This window comes from Protopterus annectens, chromosome 14.part0 (assembly GCF_019279795.1).
Source record: "Protopterus annectens isolate FY-2018-M chromosome 14.part0, PAN1.0, whole genome shotgun sequence".
NCBI lineage: Eukaryota > Metazoa > Chordata > Ceratodontiformes > Protopteridae > Protopterus > Protopterus annectens.
This window is the reverse complement of record NC_056748.1, coordinates 1,026,706,602-1,026,727,391: the sequence shown is the minus strand read 5'-3', so window position 1 is coordinate 1,026,727,391 and position 20,790 is coordinate 1,026,706,602. Positions and strand designations below refer to the sequence as shown.

At 43.7% G+C, this 20,790-nt stretch overlaps 1 protein-coding gene across 1 annotated transcript in view; it reads left to right on the top strand.

Moving 5' to 3' along the window:
• The window catches only part of GOT1 (glutamic-oxaloacetic transaminase 1), a gene marked incomplete in the record, with an annotated part of 256,257 nt that overhangs the window by 94,053 nt on the left and 141,414 nt on the right, over positions 1–20,790 (top strand). The window contains 1 exon segment of the mRNA XM_044056832.1: positions 3,313–3,494. Coding sequence (XP_043912767.1) covers positions 3,313–3,494 — 182 coding nt within the window.

Genomic DNA, 20,790 nt, shown 5'->3' with positions numbered 1-20,790 from the left:
GGCCTCCACCTGGTCTGTGATATCAATAGGACTTGTTGGCAGGACAGATTTGTGTCCCAGAGACTCCCCCATCTATGGAATAGACTCCCTCTCCACGTCAAGCAGAGTACCACTTTACCCCCTTGTAAGCGCAACCTGGATAACTGGATGGGAAATAGAAAATACATCCCTGGGATTCCACCCGTGTCCCTGCTGGACAGGGGCATCAGGTGCTGATTTGTCTATGCATGGGCTAAACTCTTGGCTAGGCTTATAAGGACCTCAGGGCCAGTAGCCTAGTAACTTCCTATGATCCTATAAATTCATGAACCTTCTTCATGTCCAAGTCATCTTTTTGACTACCATTCTATTTTATCTACTGTCCCATAAAAAAAAAACACTTGTATAAGGTTCTTATTAGTTACGTAAATCCCTAATCCAAGCAGGCCTTACAATTTCTTCTAGCAGGCTATATTTGTTTGTGCTTGATTGTTCATATCTAAACGCATCTGCTTATCAAATGTGATTGCAACAGACTCTCCCTGAACTGTACTCAGGTTTTCTGTTGGCATGCTAACTTTTAGCGCTAAAGTTTACACTGGTTCATTTGTATATATTTGCATATTCTGTAACAGATTTTCACACAACTTACTAAAATTAGTTTAAATTTGTGATTTTGATCAAGCTTTGAATTTTAAAGAACATACACTATGAATGTATGAAGATGCAAACTAAGTAGCTGCAGTGTTTGGGAACTGACCTAAACTTTGCATTTAGTTAATTTTTATAACCATCTGTCCCTGCTGTTTTCTAAAGTATACCCATCTTATATTTTACCACTTTTTCCTTGGGGAGATATTTTTTAGGATTTAATATAAACCTTATTTATAAAAGTAGAGGAGCCTCAAAATCCTCTTTAAAGTAGCTTTAAGCCCATGAACAACTGTTTTGCAGTATTGTTTACTATATTCTACCACAGATGTCCATCTAGTTTAATTTTACATTCCTGATTTGCCTCCTGACATCCAAATTGTGTCCTTCTACCTTTTTAAAATGCTCATGTGCCTGAGTATCTTTCATAGCTCAGATTGTCCCTTCCCTCCACGTGTGTGCGCATGTGTCTTGCGTGTGTGTGTGTGTGTGTGTGTGTGTGTGTGTGTGTGTGTGTGTTTTTGTGTGTGTGTGTGTGTGTGTGTGGTGTGTGTGTTGTGTGTGTGTGTGTGTACATATACATCACAAACGTGTGCGCACACGCACACACATGTACATCAGAGGGTTCTCTTCTTTATTTTCCATCATTCTTTTCCTCTTAACTTCATTTTTTGTAAGCAGGCATGCCCTCTGTATCCCAATGAGGAGGGCAAGGCCTCCAACCCCCAGATTTATATATAAAAACTCCAAGATTGCCACGCCTTAGAGAAAAGGAAATATTCTGGATAGCGACCATCTTGGACTTTGTATATATAAGGTCACTTTTGAGGCTATTCAGTCTAATGTTTTGGGACTGTAGCGGGCCTTCACATTTCAAAGGGTTACCATGTCAAGACTGTTGTAGAGACAAAGGGAGACATCTCTCATATCTGCCACAAATAAAATTAAAAGTTCAAGTGCGTCAAGACCAGTGAGCATATTTTTATAGGTTTCTATTCGGATTCCTCTTATCAGTCATATGTAACAACATTTTAGCAGGTAGAAGCATGCTTAATCAGTGGCATCAAGCTGCATTGGCAGTAAAGAAGAGGGGTTGTTGCATTCAACCCAGACAGTTTTTGGTCCATTAGCCTGACCAGCATTCTATCATGTCATGGAGAGCATCATTTTCGATCTTATCCAAACAGTCCAGGGGACTTGCTTTTCTTAGATGTGGAACAGTATGATGGGTCTGTTAAGAGGAGACCTTGCACTTTGACTCTTGTGGCTTAAGGGGAAACCTTTGCTTTATTCTTTGAAGAGGTAATGGCAAAACCTGGTGAAGGATTGACCAGACATTCTGCTTGTCTTGACCTTGCTAAGGCACTCATCCCTATTTCACATAAAGGAATAACTGAAAAAAAACTCCTTTAATGCTGACCATTTCTGAGAGAACTCTTCTCAAATTAACAGTTTTCATGGTTTTGCTGTGCCTGTGTCAAATGCCTCTGTATTAAAAACAGTGGAGAATTTTTTTCATGAAATTTTCATAGTCTTGCTGGCATATTTTTCTTTAAAATACCTTTAATTTGGCCTTGCTCTTTGAGTAAAAGAGCTGCATCTTATTTTTATTGCAATTCAGTTGTTTTCTGTCACAGCTTATAAAAAGAATGAAAATATAATTTTTCTACAGAAATATGTATTTTAAGCTTGACACCACAGCAACATCACTTATTTGTATTTTTGATGGGTGTTATCCTTTTATAATAAGAAAATTGAGGGTTACACTTTCTGACTTTCTGACTAATTTGCAGGTAGCTTAACAGTTTGGCAGCTTTAAAAAAAAGCTTTTCTGGCTTGGATTTGAGCATCTATACGTGATATCTATATCATAATCGAATATGTGAATACGTGAATATCGAACACTCACATGAGTGAATATTCACATACTCTAAAACAGTATTGTGGGGGCTGTGCCCCCCCCCCGCACACCCACCCCCCTGCTAACTCTATATTCCTACTCCGAGCTAGCACTACAGTGAGGAAAGGGCAAAAATCCCAATCTTCACTGTACTGCAAAAAAATTCATAAACTTTGAGTACGTGAATATTCGCTCATGTGATCGTTTGATATTCACATATTCAATGATGTGATGTGGACCCGGATTTGATGAGATTAATAGAACATCGTCTCTCTACTACTTCAAGGTATTCCTGTAATATTTGCAGGACAAAACATTTGGATATTTAGCCTTTTACTGATACTACATATTGCATGATCTAATAAGAAATAGGGAGAAAGCAGAGTCTTGGTTATGTGCATGTCTGTCAGAACAAGTAAAATAAGTGCATTTTGCTTCAAGATTTAAAATGATAGAAAATATCATTTTTAGAGTATTATTTTTTTCTGATTACCTTGATTATTAGAAGGTATCCACTTCTTTCCATAAGGTAAAATGTTAGACTCATTGGAGGTCTGTAATCCCCCTGCATTCTGTTCTCACATATGTATCTTGTATTTTCATTGATGTTCTGTGAGAAGCAGTCTACTGGTCTTACTGATATCATTCTTGTGAAGTTCCTTTCTTGTAGTGTGATTTATTATAACTCACTGTCTTTTTTTATTTTGCTGTTAAAAGTTACATCTCTTCATTGTTGTGCATTATGTGGTTTGTTTATTACTTAACCTTTTCTTTCTCCTTAGCATATCGTACAGATGAGAGTCAACCCTGGGTTCTACCAGTGGTGAAGAAGGTAAAACAGAAGATAGCCAATGATAGCAGCCTGAACCATGAATATCTGACAATCCTAGGTCTTCCAGCTTTCAGGTCTAGTGCCTCAAAACTTGTCCTTGGAGATGACAGTCCTGCTATTAAAGAAAATAGGGTATGAAAGCATGCTGTAGTTTTCTGTTGAACTGAACATTTGTGATTTTTCTGTAAAGTTTTCTTCTTACAGCACCTACCAAATTAACAGTAAATCCACTTTTAATATTTCATTTTGCAGTCATTTAATTCAAATTTCTTGAAACAATGTGCACTGAAATCTACTCTTTAGTTGACTTACTGTTTTATTCATTTCTTTGATATTTTCTGTAGCAGTAACTTCATACCTCATGCCAGATGGGGAAACTACATTTAATTGTTCTGTTGATGTAGTTTTACTCTCTGAAGCTGTACCTGACAATTTTTGTTCTTTTCATTTTGATGTTACAAGACAGGACATGTTTATAGATACTGTTATAATTTTCTGCTGTCTTGTGTACTGTATATCTACGTATCATTTCCAAGCGTTGAGATGCATTGTGCAAAGGAGCAAAAATGTAAAGTCCTATCACCTTGCATTACAAGATCTAGTAAGCGCCCCGAGTGTCCAGCTGTACTTGTACAAGTGAATGTCTACCTTTAGTGTGCTCACACAACATTACTTACAAACAAGAATATACAGGCCTTTGATATTTTTCTGAAGAGGCAGTTCTATGTCTGGATTGCATTCCTGCTGCATGACATAATGTGTATGTTTACCATGACTCCTTATGATCCTTCCTTAAGACTACAAAGAAGCATCATTCACCTCCCTGTAGTATCCCATATCCCAGAGATACTGGGATGTTACAGTGCCTAGTAGTGTTGTTCGCTTTTCCCCTCTTGCTGTTTCACACTTCACTTAAACTGCTATGTAATATTTCCAAGTAGTCTAGTCCATTTTAAGGATTCACCAATATACTAGCATTCATAGTCATCTGATGGCTGTTTCGTGTCCTATAGTCTTCCAATCAAAAATTGTTCAAAAGTGGCTTACCTGCTGGTATAGTGGTGGGATGGTTGCCGTACACTTCTTTTACTAATGTTTAGTTACCATCTTTGTGTTAAACAAGGAAAGAGGATGGAGTATCCTGAGGTGTGGTATGAGACACTGCACTGTTATGTCATGTTAAATCAGGAGAATTGCACTTGGCAGTTCCCCTTAGTAATGGTGCGTATAGCTGAATACATTATTGCTGCATATATTAGAGCTTGCTGAAGTGCACTTTTGTCAGTATGTATATGTATACACAGGGGGGACCTACTAAAACGTTCTGATCCTGAGTTATTGCACAGAACCCCATGCCCACCACCTGAATTATTTTCCAGAAACATGAAGAGGTTTAACCTGAGAGATCTGATAAAGGTAACCCTTTCCAGCAATGAGGTCTGTCTTTGCAAGAGTGTTGCTGCATCTGCCACTGATAAAAGCATAGAAGTAGTGGGCAGGATGAGGTGCACAGTGGAAGAAAAACTGCTTGCAGTCATTGCCTGTTCTGTATTCCCTTAATATTCAGGCACAGTAATTTTATAGTAATCAGTTGTGCTTTTCTCCTCCCATGCAAGTTCCAAGTAAAACAAAAAGAGAAGGATAATATTTTTTGGTGCTGTAATAGCCTATTCCTGTACTCTGCCCAGACCTTCTTAACACTACCTGCGGACAACTGTACACAGAGTGTTCTGAGAACAGGTGTAGGCTTTTGTCAGACTTCCACATCCAGCCACTGGTTGAGACATGAATAAATATGCACATTACCACACATGCTTGCTATAGCTTATCCAGCTGAGGTAAATGAGATGTGACCATGGCTTTGTTGTTCCCTGGCACAAATGAGACGCTAACTGTTGGAGATAGTGGTGTGTTAGGTGAGCATGGCTTTGTTGTTTCCTGGCACAAATAAGATGATAACTGTTGGAGATGGTGGTGTGTTAGGTTCTTAATCAAGTATGATCCCTAAGCTGGCAGTAAGTATTACAGTCAATATAAAAAGGATGAAAAAGCAATATACATAAACTTGGTATATAGAAGTCTGAGGTGGGAGAACTGAAGCAGTAGAGACTAGTGAGGCAGGGTAAAGGACATATGTTTGTTGATTTAGTTTATGTAACTTTTTGATGCTGCAGTAACCTTTAGTTTGATTTAAGTAGATTAGATTTTAGCCATCTGCAGAACCTGGGATAAGATGAGGTGTGTACAAGCTGAGGTGAGAAGGACCCCCATTGCTTGCAACAGAGAATTGAGAAAGCATGGTCAGAGTTGTTACGTTTGGAAAGTGGGATTTGTGTTAAAGGACTTGTATGATTCAGGTTTCTGAGGTTGTATCTGGAGGCTTGTCATATTAGTTTAAAGGTTAAAGAATGGAGAGTCTGTTCATGTAGGAGCTTGAAGAGTTGTGAGCCTAGTAGTGGGTCTGCTCTTTGCTTAACTGGGAGCCAGTTTGCTTTTTCTAGAGTTAAACAGCGGTGGTCATTTTTTGGGAAATGAGTGGTAAATGTACAAATTTTGTTTTCTAGTGTTCAAATGGTAATGTTTTTTTTGGCAGATGCTACTAGGGCAAGAGAAACAAGAAGGATGTGGCCAAAATCTAATTAAAATAGAATTAGAGGAGGTTGGGGTAGGCAATTGGGAAGCATATTGAGGAAAATAAAGAAAAGGAGAGGGGTAAGCATAGAGGCCTGAAGGGCACCTTTGATGTGGCAGATGAGGTAAGGATAACCAGTTCTGACCCTAAAGTGTATATTGCAGAGGACGTCTAGAAACCAAGATCATGATTCTGGATTAATACCTTTGTTTAGTATCCGATTCCTTAGACTGGAGAGGTCCACTATGTTAGATGCCTTTGTGAGATCAATAAACAGTGCTTTCATTAGGTTGCTTTTGTCCATTTTAAGTAATATCTCATCAAACCGGGTCCAAAGTGCAGCCATAGAGCTACAGCCTGTTCAGAAGTCATGTTGTTTAAAGGATAACAGATGATATTGCTGAATGTAATCTGATAGTTGGAGGTAAATGGTCTTTTTCAGTATTCTACTTAGTGTGAGAAGGTTAGCAATTGGTCTAGAGTAAGAGGGTTATTATAATAAGTGATCATTGTGTTAATTATTAATGCACAGTTAAGAAACTGTATTTGTGTATAAAATGCATAGGTATAAATATAAGGACGTGCCCACACATGCGTACACTCATACTTTGACAAAAGTGTATGTTTGTGCTTGTTTATGTAATAGCATGTTTGCAAGTGCTCTTGGGCCTGTCCCTATTTGTGTTGCAGGGGTGGTTGATGGATATCTCACCATCTCTAGCACTGACTGCTAAATTTCAGGGATTTGGTATCCATTTGTAGCCCTTCTTTTGCTGGACCTTCTTGTTGAAGTGTTAGAATTGACTTAATCTATCAGACGCCTTGCACTCATCAGCTGTATTATGCCTAATGGAAGATATGTATTTTACTAAGGGAAGGAGATTATTCACCTGAGCACAGTGGTCTCCCATGCTGCCTCATTTATTTAGCTTGCAGGTGGCCCTTGCGTAGCCCAGATAACTATATAACTATTCAGTGGTTAAGATTATGTCTCCGGCACTGTATTAGGCTTGACTGTGTCACAGCACTTTCTAGTTGAGTAGTTTCTTTTTTTGCTTAACTTTCAAGACCTCTTTCCTTTATTTGGACTTGAACTTCATGATTGACGGGCTTGCCTGTGCAGCATTCAGACTGGCTGGTTCACTGACTGATGTCTGTCTCTTGAAAGTTGTTTTTTTATCATCAGGTGTAATTGCAGGATTTCTAAGCTGCATGCCATTGCCTGTATGAAACCCTGTATTACATTTCGGAAAGCTCAGATGTCTCTTAGGGGCTAATCCATGTTACTTTGCAAAAGCCATGTCATATCTGTCTTTAAACCAGATCATTAAACTCACTGTTTTCTTTGTGGAAACAAAACTCAGAAGAAAGCAAGCCATCTGTACATTGGACATGACTGCCGCCTCAGGTTTTTACCTGCAGCTTGTAAATATGTTCTGGAAGTAAAAAAAAAAATTGTTTGTCTGTTGTGCATCAGGCAAGTAAGAGCTTGTCATGGTTAAGCAAATCCTGTTCAAGTGGATTACTGAGTGCAGTCGTGTACATTTAGGTATCTAACCAAAATTTGAACCTCTGAGACTATTTTCACTGCTTGCTTCTAATATGGTGGTATTGCAACATGGTCATCAGGGCTTTATCGAGCATTATTGCCTGGACTATGATTCCAGAAGTTGTGCCTCATTTGGCACCTTGAGCCCTTATATTTTGGTCTTCCTCTGGCATTGACCTGCCAGGGATGTTTAAATGGTACTGCTGGGAACTGTCACACCCACAACAGCAGATGTTCATAGATTCAGCAGATATGTAGTCACTAGGCTTTGAGGCAGCCTTATGACTTGGCACACTTGATGTTATTCTGCACCTGAAAGATAAGCCATCCAGGATCTATGAATGGACTTAGCTGACATTTATCGAAGTATACAGTATTTATATATTTTTTTATGTTGTACTTGCCTAGTGGATGGTGTTCAAACTTTGAAGTGTGTTAAAGTATGTGCTGCCTGGTTACTGACATGCCGCTGGTTACATAAGCTGAAGAGTTTTTTGTATAATTGCCAAACTGTGGATTTCAAAAGTGGAAGTAACCAACAGTCATCCCCTATAGAAGGCTTTCTTACTCTTCATCTGATAAGGTGGGTTACATCTATTATTTAATGTTTGTTGTAAGTATTTCAGCTTCGAGAACATCAGTAACATGTTTATACTTGTTCATCACAAGCTAGAGTAGTAAAACTACTTTTATCAAATGGATTTCACTCAACCAGTTTGAAGTTTCTTTTGTTGTCATGAAAAGAAATTACCTGGCTTTGACACACCACAGCTGATATGCCCATGATGTTTGTTGAATGAATTGCTTTATAAATTGTGATTCAGTAAACTGAATGCAGAATGATCCCAAGTTTTCCATTTGAAAGAGGAGGTCTTGTATTTATCCAGATGTCTCAGCAGGGCCAGAGGAATAATTAGACTGCACTCACCCTGCTTACAGACTGTTCATGCATCTATCATCCGGAAAGCACTTCCGAAGCATACGTTGCAGAACTATGAGATTCAGGAACAGCTTCTTCCCTAATGTCATCAGGCTGCTGAACTCTAGTAACCACTACACTCCATGATGTCCAACTGGGTAGTAGACACTGTCTCAAATTGTGCAGAAACCTGGTTACTAGTCTCATCTAATACTTAGTGCAATATTCACCATGACTGTAACTTATAGGTCATCTAGGGCAGTAGCAATGCAGTAAAATATCTCTTCTTTCAGTGCAATACATGCAAATTTGTAAATTAACCATAGTGCAATGCTCTAATGTTCACAATGCAATGCTCAAATGTCTCTTTCTGTGCAATGATCAATGCAATGGGCCAGATTCATGAAGGCTTGCACGGAGTCTTAGAGTAGAGTAAGACTCCATGCAGCCATCATGTCCGACGAGCGATCCAGGAACAGCCTGTAAGGGCGTGTAAGAGAGCTCCTAAAATGGCTCTTACATGGACAGGGCTGGGATATGCAAATTACCTCAATTGCAGGTGAAAGGCATGCAAATGAGGTAGATTTGCGATTCAGGAAACCTGAACCTGTCCGAGTAAGAGCAGTGTTATTTGCAGAAATGTACTCAGTTGACAACTGACTACCATTCTGCAAATGGCAAAACGGAGCCATGACAGCTCCAAATAAAGGTTGCATCCAGTGCAGGAAGCATGCCAATGGCCAAATATACGGTCATGTGAAATGTTTCCTGATGCAATATGAAAATAAAACTATTCTATTTTTTTTTCGCTGATTTCCGATGTTTAAGCACAGCGCCGCGCAAACGGGCTGTGCTCTAAAACCCAGAATACTAAAAATTAAAACCCAGAAATGTGGATTTTATTGGAATTGTTAATGTACAATGTAAGGGAATGGCAGGCTGAAGACAACATGGCCACCGAGTAGAGGTTGCCAAGGGGGGAAGCTCAGTCTAAGACATGTAACCAAGCATTAGTAGTCAATCCTATGTAAATGAGCGTTAGTACAGTGAATCGCAAGTTTACATAGCAAATCAGCACAGTCAGTGGAGTGTAGGAGTAGGATATGGGGAGTAACAGAGTAGAAGATAGGTGACATCACGAGGGGGGGGGTATGTCTGAAAGAAGTGAAGCTCATTGGAGCAGAGTGGCATGTGTCATCTGTCATTTACACCATGGAAAGAGGTGTGTTAACAGGTAGGCTAGGGAAAGGCAAGAAATGGAAGGTGTATGCCGTGGATAACACCAAGGTTTCTTGCTGAGCGGGTATGCACACGTGTAAACCAGAGTAAAACAGAGTGCGCGCGTTTAAGCCGGAGTAAGCATGTATAAAGCTGTTTAAAGAGTTGTAAGCGCATTTGCGCTGGTGTGCGCGCATTTTAACCCGAATAAGCAAGTAAGCAAGTTTTAGTCTGTGTAAGCATGTGTGTGCACGTGTTAGCTGCTGTGCGCGTGTTTGCGCTTGTGTGCGCGGCGCCCCCCCCCGAGTAAACAGAAAGGAAAAAGAAGCACAACAAATAGCAGGAAGCTACCAGGGAGTACTAGCAGAGCTAGCGGGAAGCTACCAGGGAGTACTAGCAGAGCTAGCAGGAAGCTACCAGGGAGTACTAGCAGAGCTAGCAGGTGAAAACAATCAGAATCGGGCAATTACATAGGCAGTACACTAGCCCAGCCTAGCACTTAAAACTCTGCAAACAACAGTCCATTATGTTTCTCACAACAGACACTTTTTCTTTCAGCTTTTCCCGGTTAGGGGTCGCCACAGCGGATCACCTGTCTGCTCATGATTGGCAGTGGAGTTTTACAGTGTCGAGTTGCCAGCCCGGTGCCCAGCCTTCCACGGAAGGCACACACCTGCACACACACTTAGGACCAATTTGGAGTTTCCAATCCACCTACAGCATGTCTTTGGGAAGTGGGAGGAAACCGGATCACCCAGAGGAAACCCACGCGACCACAGGGAGGACATGCAGACTCCACACAGAAGGCACCCCAGCCGAAGATCGAACCGGAGAACCTCTTGCTGTGAGGCGACAATGCTAACCACTGCACCACCGTGGCCACCCTCTCACAACAGACACTGCAGTAAGCTAATAGAAGTGAAAACTGAGAAAGCTTTACTGAGACAAAGAAATGTTAGGGGCTGCCATTGCTGTTATAAGGCGACATATGCAACATGCTGAAGGTGGTGACAATGGAAATGCTGCTGGACAACTCACAGTGAGGAGACGGAGAAGAGTGTACAGGCCCAGGGTAACCTACCAGGGGCTACATGAGCTGGAGATAGTGGAGAGCTATAGAGTGGACAGAGACCTCCTGCAGCAAATTGTTGAGCTGTGCAGGCCACACCTCACACACAGAACCAGCAGAGGGGAACACATCCCAGTGAGAACCAAGGTATGTGTTGGCCCAAGAATATTAGCAACAGGTACCTTCCAGAGACCAACTGGTGATATGATGGGGATATCACAGGCATCAGCATCCAGGGTACTACACCAGTTCCTGGATGCCATGTCAGCACATGTCGGTGATCATGTATATTTCCCCAATTCCCATGAGGTATTGGCCAGCAATATACGTCTCTTCCAGCAAACAGCGGAATACCCTGAGGTAGTGGGTGCAATAGAATGCACGCACATACGCATCAAAGCACCAGCCGGCGAGTGGGGTAGGGTCTACTTCAACTGCAAGGGCTTCCCCTCCATCAACTGCCAGGTCATGTGTGATGCCCAGGGCATAATACTGAATGTGTGTGCAGGCTGCCCTGGAAGCTACCATGATTCCCATATATGGCATCTGACACAGCTGTACCAGACATTTGCCAATGGGGACATCCCACATGGTCACTTAGTGGGGGATGCTGGCCATGCACTGGAGCCGTGGCTGATGACACCCATCAGAAACGCACACACACCTGAACAGGAACGCCATAATGAAGCACACGCACAAACACGTAATGTAATAGAGCGTGTGTTTGGGCTGCTCAAGTCACGGTTCCGGTGCCTGGACACATCTGGTGGAGCCTTGCAGTACTCACCAACTACATGTACTCAAATTGTCATGGTATGTGCTATGCTACATAATATGATCCTGCGAAAACAGCTGCAGCAAGACCAGCATAGGCCTGGGCCAAACAGCCCCCCACCATTGCCAAGGCCATCGCAGGCAGAGTGTGACTCAGAGGAGGAACAACCTGAGCCTGCCCCAGTAGGCAGAAGGAGGCGTGCCCAGTATGCTTTGGCCTTGGCAAAGAGGCAACGCATAGCACATACACTGGCTCAGTAGGAACTCTGGAAATGATACCTCTCACCGACTCGCACATATGTGCATCCAACATAAGCAGCCCTGCAGCACCACCTAAGGCATGATTGCCATGTGTTAAGCAATATAAAGCAGTGCTAAACAGCATTTACTACCATGTAATATATGCAAACAAAATTGCACACGCCAACTAGCACAACTTTGGTCAATGTTCAGTAATATTGGGCAACGTCCAGCAATGTTGGTGAATACTGAGCAATGTCAGACAAGCCTGGTCTAAGTAGGGCATAGCTGAACAAAAGCCAACATGCTCATATTTGCTTAACTGGCCCTTAAGCAGTCTGGTCTGCTCTTTATGAAAATATAAAGCAGTGAATGGCCTAAAACCCAGGATACTGTGCACTATAGCCAAAGTACTGAACCACTAAACCATGACAGTATTGCAGTGGACAGCCTGTATGAAGGAATGTTGATAAGTCTATGCAAAGTATTTCATGGAAACCCTGCAGGCACAGCATAATCCTTGTCGAGTTATGACACAAAGGTGAGTCCTGCAGTGAGAACAGAACCTGACTTCCAACACACACAGTATAAATGTTAATATCGGTCATGTTCGCACACATCAACAAATGTAGTGGACCTCAGCAACATACTGAAAGGTCACACTGGGCATGCTCATACACTTGAATAAATGAGACAAATATCAGGCAACAAAACACGGAATGGCAGAACTGGGCATGCTCACACACTTAGGCCATGTCTGAGTACAGCAGTGGGCCACGCATATCTGGCAGTTGCATGTGTTAACCCAGGAAACTGTCACTATACAGCAATCCGCCCTGTGCACACAGTTATATGACAACAGACACATCTATAATATAGTGGAACCCTGTCATAATCAAATATGTTCTGCAGATACCGAAGTTGTTCATAGAAACTGGTAATGAAAAGACGATAAAGACCTGCAAACAGTATCCACAATAAACATTCTGCATCTTGAACATTAGCATAGGTTCAGAGGTCGATACTAGGCTAGCTGCCCTAGGGCATGTACAAGCCTAGCCAGAGTGTGTTTGGCATTCGCAACCCTGTCAGATTACTACACTGTGTGTGTGAATAGTAGGTCACACAAGATAGCCCATGTACATTTAGGCTAGTGTGCCTCTGTCTAGCAGGGACACAGAAGATATCCCGGGGTAGACATACGATCACCCATACAGTCGTCAATATGTCTCCAGTAGGTGGTCAGTGGGTGGCTCTGCCTATGTGAAACTGGGATTACATTCTGGAGTGAGTGGAGCCTCTGGGATAAGAATCTGTCCCTCCACAATGTCCTATTAACATCTGTGCTGAAGTATACGTCCCTGGAGTGTGTAGCTCCAAGGGAGTCGGATATCCTGAGGTGGAGCATGTCCAGTAATTCTGGGTTGGGTATATCTGTAAACAACAGGCACACATCACATCTAAGTAGGTGGTAAGCGACTGAGTAGAGCTGGAGTTACTGCATCTGAACTGTGCAGGGCATCTGTGTGAGTCCCTGGATCTGCTTGGTGAGGAACTTCCATGGCCAGTACAGTTGCTGCAGGTGTCTGGTAAGGTACACCCCAAATGTGGCATTGTAACCAAGCATGGATGTGATGAGTATAGGGGCACAATGACCTCACTCGATCTAGATGTGAAACCATATGGAATAAGGTGGCCCACATAGAAGGTGTGTCCAACCACTTTGGCAATGTGAATGTCAAAGGTGACAGTACGAACAAGTCATGTCCCCAAACTCCTAACAACTCCTACCATATGTAATGGAATACTACCTATGTGGTAATGTGTGGGCATGTTGTTATTCCCAAAGGGGATGACTATGCAACTAATGGCATTTAGCTGTAGGCCATGGCTCAGGCACCAGTCATCCATCTCTGTGAGACCCTGTTTGAGTATGCATGTGGCAGCTGGAGAGTTGATCATGGCACCCAGTTTGCAGTCAAGTGCAAACATGTTCAGCCATATTCCCCCTGTGGTAGCCTGTACGTCAGACAAATATATACTGAACAAGAGAGGTCCCAGGACCGAGCCATGTGGGAAGCCACGTGTAACTGGTGTATAGTCAGACATGGCACCTGCAATTCTGACCATGTGGGTGCTATCCCTGATCCAGGTATCAATCCATCGTGTGAGATATGTGTCCATATCGACGCTGGTGAGCCTATGCATAATGGCCCAGTGGGTTATTGTGCTGAAATGTGTAGGACACAGTGTCTGTAGGTTCCCGATGTCTATGTGTATGAGTCCCATGACAATACACTCCATAGCTTTGCAGAACAGGCTACTCAGGCTTATAGGGCAATATTGTCTGTGGTCCGTTGTGGCACAAACTATGTGGAGCGGGACCACTGTCGCTGTACACCATTCCTTGGGTACATATCCTGTGGTAACTCTGATATTGAACAGTGATGTAATGTGAGGGTTACGTCTGTCATGATGCTCGTGTAAGATGCAGGCTGGGACACCGTCTGGTCACATTGATACTGTCATGTACGCTTTAGGGAGGGCAGCACTCACCTGTTACTGTGTGATGTCAGGGAGGTTATACTCTGTTGGGATGGATAGTTGCTCCTTAGGGGGAATGGGTGGTAGACATCTGCACTGAACCTGTTTGCCAGGATGTTGGCAATGCCAGTGGGTTCAGGGTAGGTTTAGTCAGTATGCAATAACTCACAGCATATCAGTGAGTGTCCACCCAGGTTCCTGACAAAATTGAAGAAGGCCGTGTGATAGTTCTACGTGTCTGTTGCAGTTGTCCGGTAGAAGCGGCCCTTAGAAAAGTTCATGAGTGATCGTAGCTGTCTGCTAGTACAGATCACAGATGCCTTCCCAGTCTGGGATTGTGCTCTATCATGTAGTAGCTTCCTCCTGATGTTGTATAGCTTATTATTGGCTGGGGTCTACCAGACAGGTCTCCTGCCATTGGAGTAGTGAGTCCTGTTGTTATTTGGGATAGCACAATCCATGCAGTCCACTAGGTGTCCATAGAATGTGTATGTAAAGGATGCAGCAGTGTGAACTGTATTTGCCACTGTCTCAGGGTCTCTGAAGGATACCACCTTGCTACGGTGAAGTGAGACGTTGGCTCATGAGAAGTTCACCAAGATTACCCAGGATGGGTGTGTGGAGGGTATATGTATGTCCAGTGAGATACATGTATGTTCTGACCTTACCAATGAGGGGTATATCGCTGGTGTGGAGCATAGAGTCCCCATGTTGGTGATGATCAGGTCCAATATGTGTTCCCCTTGTGGCTGTGCTGACTGGTTGTGCCATAGCATATGAGTCTACAAATTGTAGCGACTGTTGGATGAGGGTGTCGGGGCTTGAGTAGTATCCCCAGTCAATATTTGTGTATATGAAGTCACACAATATAATGGTGTTTGTGGAGACCTTCATATTCTTCATAGTTCACACAAAAGCCGAGTGTGGTTCCTGAGTATGGGAGTGTGTTCTGTAGCAGGCAACAAACTGAAAGGCAGTATTGCACAATGGTGGTTGTATATGTATGGTCTGTGATGCTTTGTGCAGTGCTACTAACCCGGAGGTGTGTGTATCTGTGATGTATATGGGTACTGCCCCTAGTTGTGTTGTCTGTTCCAAGGCTTGTTGTCAGACAGCATGGTATGAAACATAACCTGGTAGTGCTGGTGTGCATAAGCGAGCCTGAACCAGGCGTCTGTCAGTGCACAGATATCGCTATCCTTCATACTGAGGAGAGTCCTGAGTGGCTGCAATATGAGGTTAACACAACTGTTGTTGAGCAGCATTACCCTTAGTTTCATTTAACCTGTAATGTCTATGGAGGTGGGTTTGTCTTCTGAGCCCTGCTTAAAAAAGGCACTATGGTGGTAGCAAGAGCCTTAGCCAGCATTCCAGAGTCCAAGGGTGACAGGTGCAAGCTGTCCATAGTGAAGCTACGTGGCATGCTGAGCATGTCACCATAGGCTGACAGACACTGTATCCCCTATAAATTAAACAAATTTGTTAGGCAACTGTTAAATGTGATATGTGTGTCCGTATACTATGACATCATAATTGGTGGGTGTAAGATGCTAGACAAGGTCAGGGTCATACTGGCCTGGGCTACATGATCAGGGTATTCCTCCATGTATCATGTCATGTGGCCAGGGAGTAACGTCTGAGGTTTATACACACCAGCATGGACAATGATGGTGCCAGTCCTGTACTTGCTTTGGAGTGACCTGACTGCCTGTGTTATGCGGCAGATCCTGGCACCCAACAGACAGCCCAAAGTGACTATTCCCTTGTTAGGGCTGGTGAATGGTACGTCATTGTGTCTGACAACAAGTGTCGCCTATTACAAGTGTATTAGGTGTGTTGCTTAGCCTGAAGGGCAGTGACTGTGTGGCACACTGACATTGTGAACTATGTGATATGTGGGTATTGTAGTGGGGTAGCAGGTGTGTGTGTGTCTGCTTTGGAGGTCTCTGCTGCTTAGGTAGAGTACATTTACAGCATCTGAGTATGTCTGTGTGATAATGTGGATTGAGTGCTGTTGCTAGAGGATATGTGAGACTGATATGTGGTGTGTGTGGTTACCTTCACCACCTGATAGACTGTGCCAGTCATGGGTCGAGAGAGTTCAGCACCCTGTATGTCTATATAGGTGCATCTCACACATATATCTGAGTTTGTCTGGAGGAGGAGAGGGTTGTCTGTGTACATGAGGCAGATGTGACGTTGTGTCAATATCACAATATCCACCAGCTGGACTGGAGAGTACACACGAAACCGATCCCTGGACATACCAGGATATTATCATGACATACTCTGTAGCCTGATCACAAAGGATCAGTAGGGTGTTAAGCGTGTAAAAGAGTATAACAGGGATTAGTGCTCATGTTCGTTGGTGTTTTTTAAAGAGTAGCTGAGAAGGACTCCAGACTGAATCATGACACCTCCTTCAGCTATGTCATAAATAGCAGTGTACACCCATATATGTCCTGAGTTAAGGCCAACTGTACCCGAGTGACAATGCCAACATCATGACAGACAGGCCCATATGTACATACCCACCTCCCACTGACAATAGTCCATATCATCATACCAGGCGATATCACATGTAGAATGGATGAGCAGCTACCCCCACTGCCAAAAGCATGGCAGCAAGTGGAATACATTGATTCCCAGTACGTGTCATGCACAAACTACAGAACAAACAGATCATGCACCTGAACAGTCAGCTGAGCCTCACCCCCTATACAGGATGTGGAACCGTTGAATGTGTCACAGCTACATATGGCACTCCCCACAAGTGTTGGTGCACAACACAACATGGGAAGTCAAGTCCAGTACGCCTATGAAGTCTGATGTGCAAGGTCATGGAGTCCATCATGGTTGCAGTCATAAACAGAGCTATTGGAGGCTGACATACACACAACCCTACCAACTGTGGTATGTTCATGTGCGGATCATGGTTCCCAAACATGCTAGACTGTTTGCAAGGCAGCCACCCAGGACATACATCAATGAACACATCTACACATGTGTCACATAGACTTTGAATAGCCCTTTATCAACATCCCAGACACATGTAGTATCCATAAAACCAACAAGCTGTGCATAAATATGTGTTGACATATGACGGAATGTCAATGTGTCCACAGATAGATCACACAAGGTAAGGATTCTGATGTCTTGTTCAAGCTGTTGACACCTGCTGACCCACATAGACCATTCCAGGAATGGCATAAAACAGTGTACACACATCACCATGTCCAGTCTGATGATGTTACCATCCTATAAATACAGCAGGAGAAGGGAAACCAGCCAGTAAAGCAAATAGCGCGCTGTGTTAATGCGTCTCTCTCTAGTATCATAACATAGGTAGGGGTTTGAATCCTGAAAACAGTGTGTGTGTGTGTGTGTGTGTGTGTGTGTGTGTGTATGTGTGCAGTTTCCTTTGAGAGGTGTCTCCTTTTTGGAGACTGGGACAACTCACTAAAAGAGGTACATTCCTCTTTGGAAAGACTGATGATGTCACCATCCTACAAATACAGTCGGAGAAGGGAAACCACCCAGTAAAGCAGATAGCGCGCCCTGTTAATGCATCGCTCTCTAGTATCATAACATAGCTAGGTAGGGGTTTGAATCCTGCAAATGCTGACTGTGTGTGTGTGTCACTGTTGGTCAATGCGGTGTGGGTTTTGCTATTACTATGGTATGACATAGTATGATTGCAACAGTAAGTGCATTGCACACATCCGGTATCTGCGTGGCAAATGTATATGTGTACATGTCCCCTCAGTCAGTACATAGGTGTGAAGCCTGAATACTACATGAATACATTTGTTTCCATTGACAGGTTGTGCTGCTGCTTCTCAGATCATAGGTCACATATGTATGTATGTGACAAGGCCGTCCACTGTCATGTTCTGTGGCCAAGGTCATCTGTGGCACACACACCCATGATAGTTACTTAAGAGTAGTGTGAGTGAGGGTATATGCCTGGGGTATATGTCAGACATGGTCATACACAACAAAGACTGCCAAGAATGGACAGTCTTTATAGGTGTATGACTGCCTTGTGGATATGCATTCAGGCCTCTAATGTCTTATGTGATACACCTTGGGACTCCACAATACCTATGGATATGTGGATACCAAGGGACACATGACATAACATGAGGCTGTATATACACATTGATACCCAACATACATGTTGTGGGCTACCACCTGTGTGGTACTGATGGGATAGTATGTATAGTATATGAGGATGACTATGCCATAGTCGGCTTACTGCTATACAGCATGTATCAGACAACAGGTATCTGTCTGTATGATACCCTTGTGTAGGATATGCGTCCCATCCAGGGAATGCATTGTAGGCCAATCCATGCATTTCTAGATTTTGATGGACATATCCCTAGTGTGTCTGCATGTACCTAAGGGGGCTATATGCCAAACAGGTGTGGTCACAGGAATGGGTGGCGGTCATTACCACTGGTTAGTGTTCTAGTGTAGCACCGGAAGGATCCAATTGTTACTGGGTTCCCTACTACTGTGTGTCATTTGTCAGGACATCATCCAATGATTGCTTATAGTCATGCTGTTGAGGTTGTGTATATTACCAGACCACAAATCATTGACAGATATTAACGGTATCACCCACAGCATAGTGTCAACCCATATCATACACACGTCTACCCATGTTAGTACATAACTGTAGTAGAATGCATACTGGCCATTGAAAGATACTATGAGATGTTAACAATGTGTACGACAGGGTATGCCACATGGCCCATGTGTCTACTATGCACATACATGCAGACAGTGCGCACCCACCATGTTCACAGATGTACACTTGCTAATCTGTACTGTACACATCACACACGTACTGTCCACTCAATAACACATGCTGGCAACACATTACACTTCAGCCAAGTGGCACATGGGTGGACAATACATACTCAGACCTAACAGTGATGTAAACAGTGCTACATTGACAATCAGAGCTTTGATGCATAATGTCCACTCAGATATGCCTACAAGGATGTTGTTACACTTCCTTGTTGACAACTTGCTATTATTGCTACACTGCTGTAGTGTCACCCTGTGCATCAGCACCATGTTAGCCTGTCCCTCCATCAATGATGCAGATGACAGGAGGCAACACAGGTATCATCATATGCACAGGGCATTATGTTGTTTGCCAGAGCCTGACATTGACCCATCCAATCGACGTGTGTGTGTGTGTGTGTGTGTGTGTGTGTGTGTGTGTGTGTGTGTGTGTGTGTGAGGGACACCAGTACAGCATGGGCCAATGTGTGTGTGTGTGTGTGTGTGGGTGGGTGTGTGTGTGAGCCCTAGTTGTTTGGTTAATGTGTGTGTGTCTGCATGCGCACAGCTCCACCATGTGGCTGCCATATACGGTAGTTTGTGGGACAGCCACAGACTGTACCTGCTAGGCTGTACAGATCACTGTCTCTGGCCACGGACACAGTACCTGTGCCTGGCAGGGGTGCTACAGACTGTATCGGGTACCAACCCTGACTGGGTACTGTCATCAGAGGCAGAGGTATGACAACTGGACCCATGTCCCTGCTGGGACTGGCCAGAGCCACGTGCACGTGGTCTACTGGGATGGTCAGTGGACAGGCCAGCCCCAGCATTGCTGGGGCTGGTACTGCCACTACAGGAGCAGCTGTGAACTGTGGGCCATCCGTGACCACTGCCAGCTGTTGCTGTTGCTGGCATGCGTCCGCGTCGACGTCTCAACCATACCGCACGGTCCTGGCTCATGGAAGACATGTTGTGGAGGGCATCTAATGTCTCTCCCCAATGTCTATCAACGACCTCTGTGTAAGTCCGGATGGCACCAGCAAGGGCACGGATGCTGTCACTTATAGCGGTGTAATGTGCCCTCTGCGCCCTAACTCCCTGCCTGGTGTACCGTTCCATACGTGCCTGAGCATGCATTACAGCCTGGAACATACTAGTCGTCATAAGACCTGTGAGGGCATGCCTGCCAGGGGCAATATGACTAGTGATGCTCCCCCAAGAACCCCTAAACCTCCACCTATGTGGTACCGTTCCAGGTCTACGGCTATGGCTGCTGTGAGGGAATGCAAGTGCCATGGGTACCACACTCTCCTGGTCAATGACAAGTGTATGCTGTCCCTCGCCTATGGCTATTGGTGGTGAGGGATGTATTGACAGTGAGTGTGCGCATAGATGCGGTTGAACGCTGTGTACTGTCGATTGGCGGACCAATGACAGACCCTGTCAAATCTTCATGTGCCAATATACATGTGTCATCATCACCACTATTTGTGGCAGTGGCTTCAGGTTGCCTGCTGCTTTCGCCAACCCCTAACTCGGCACCTGTGAGAGGAAGACAGGAAACGCACGTTACGGTCTGCACATGCACACATGAACACATGCACACATGAACACTAATACACACCTCACTACAACACATACACACACATACCAGCAATCCAACACATACTCTATAGTGGGTGA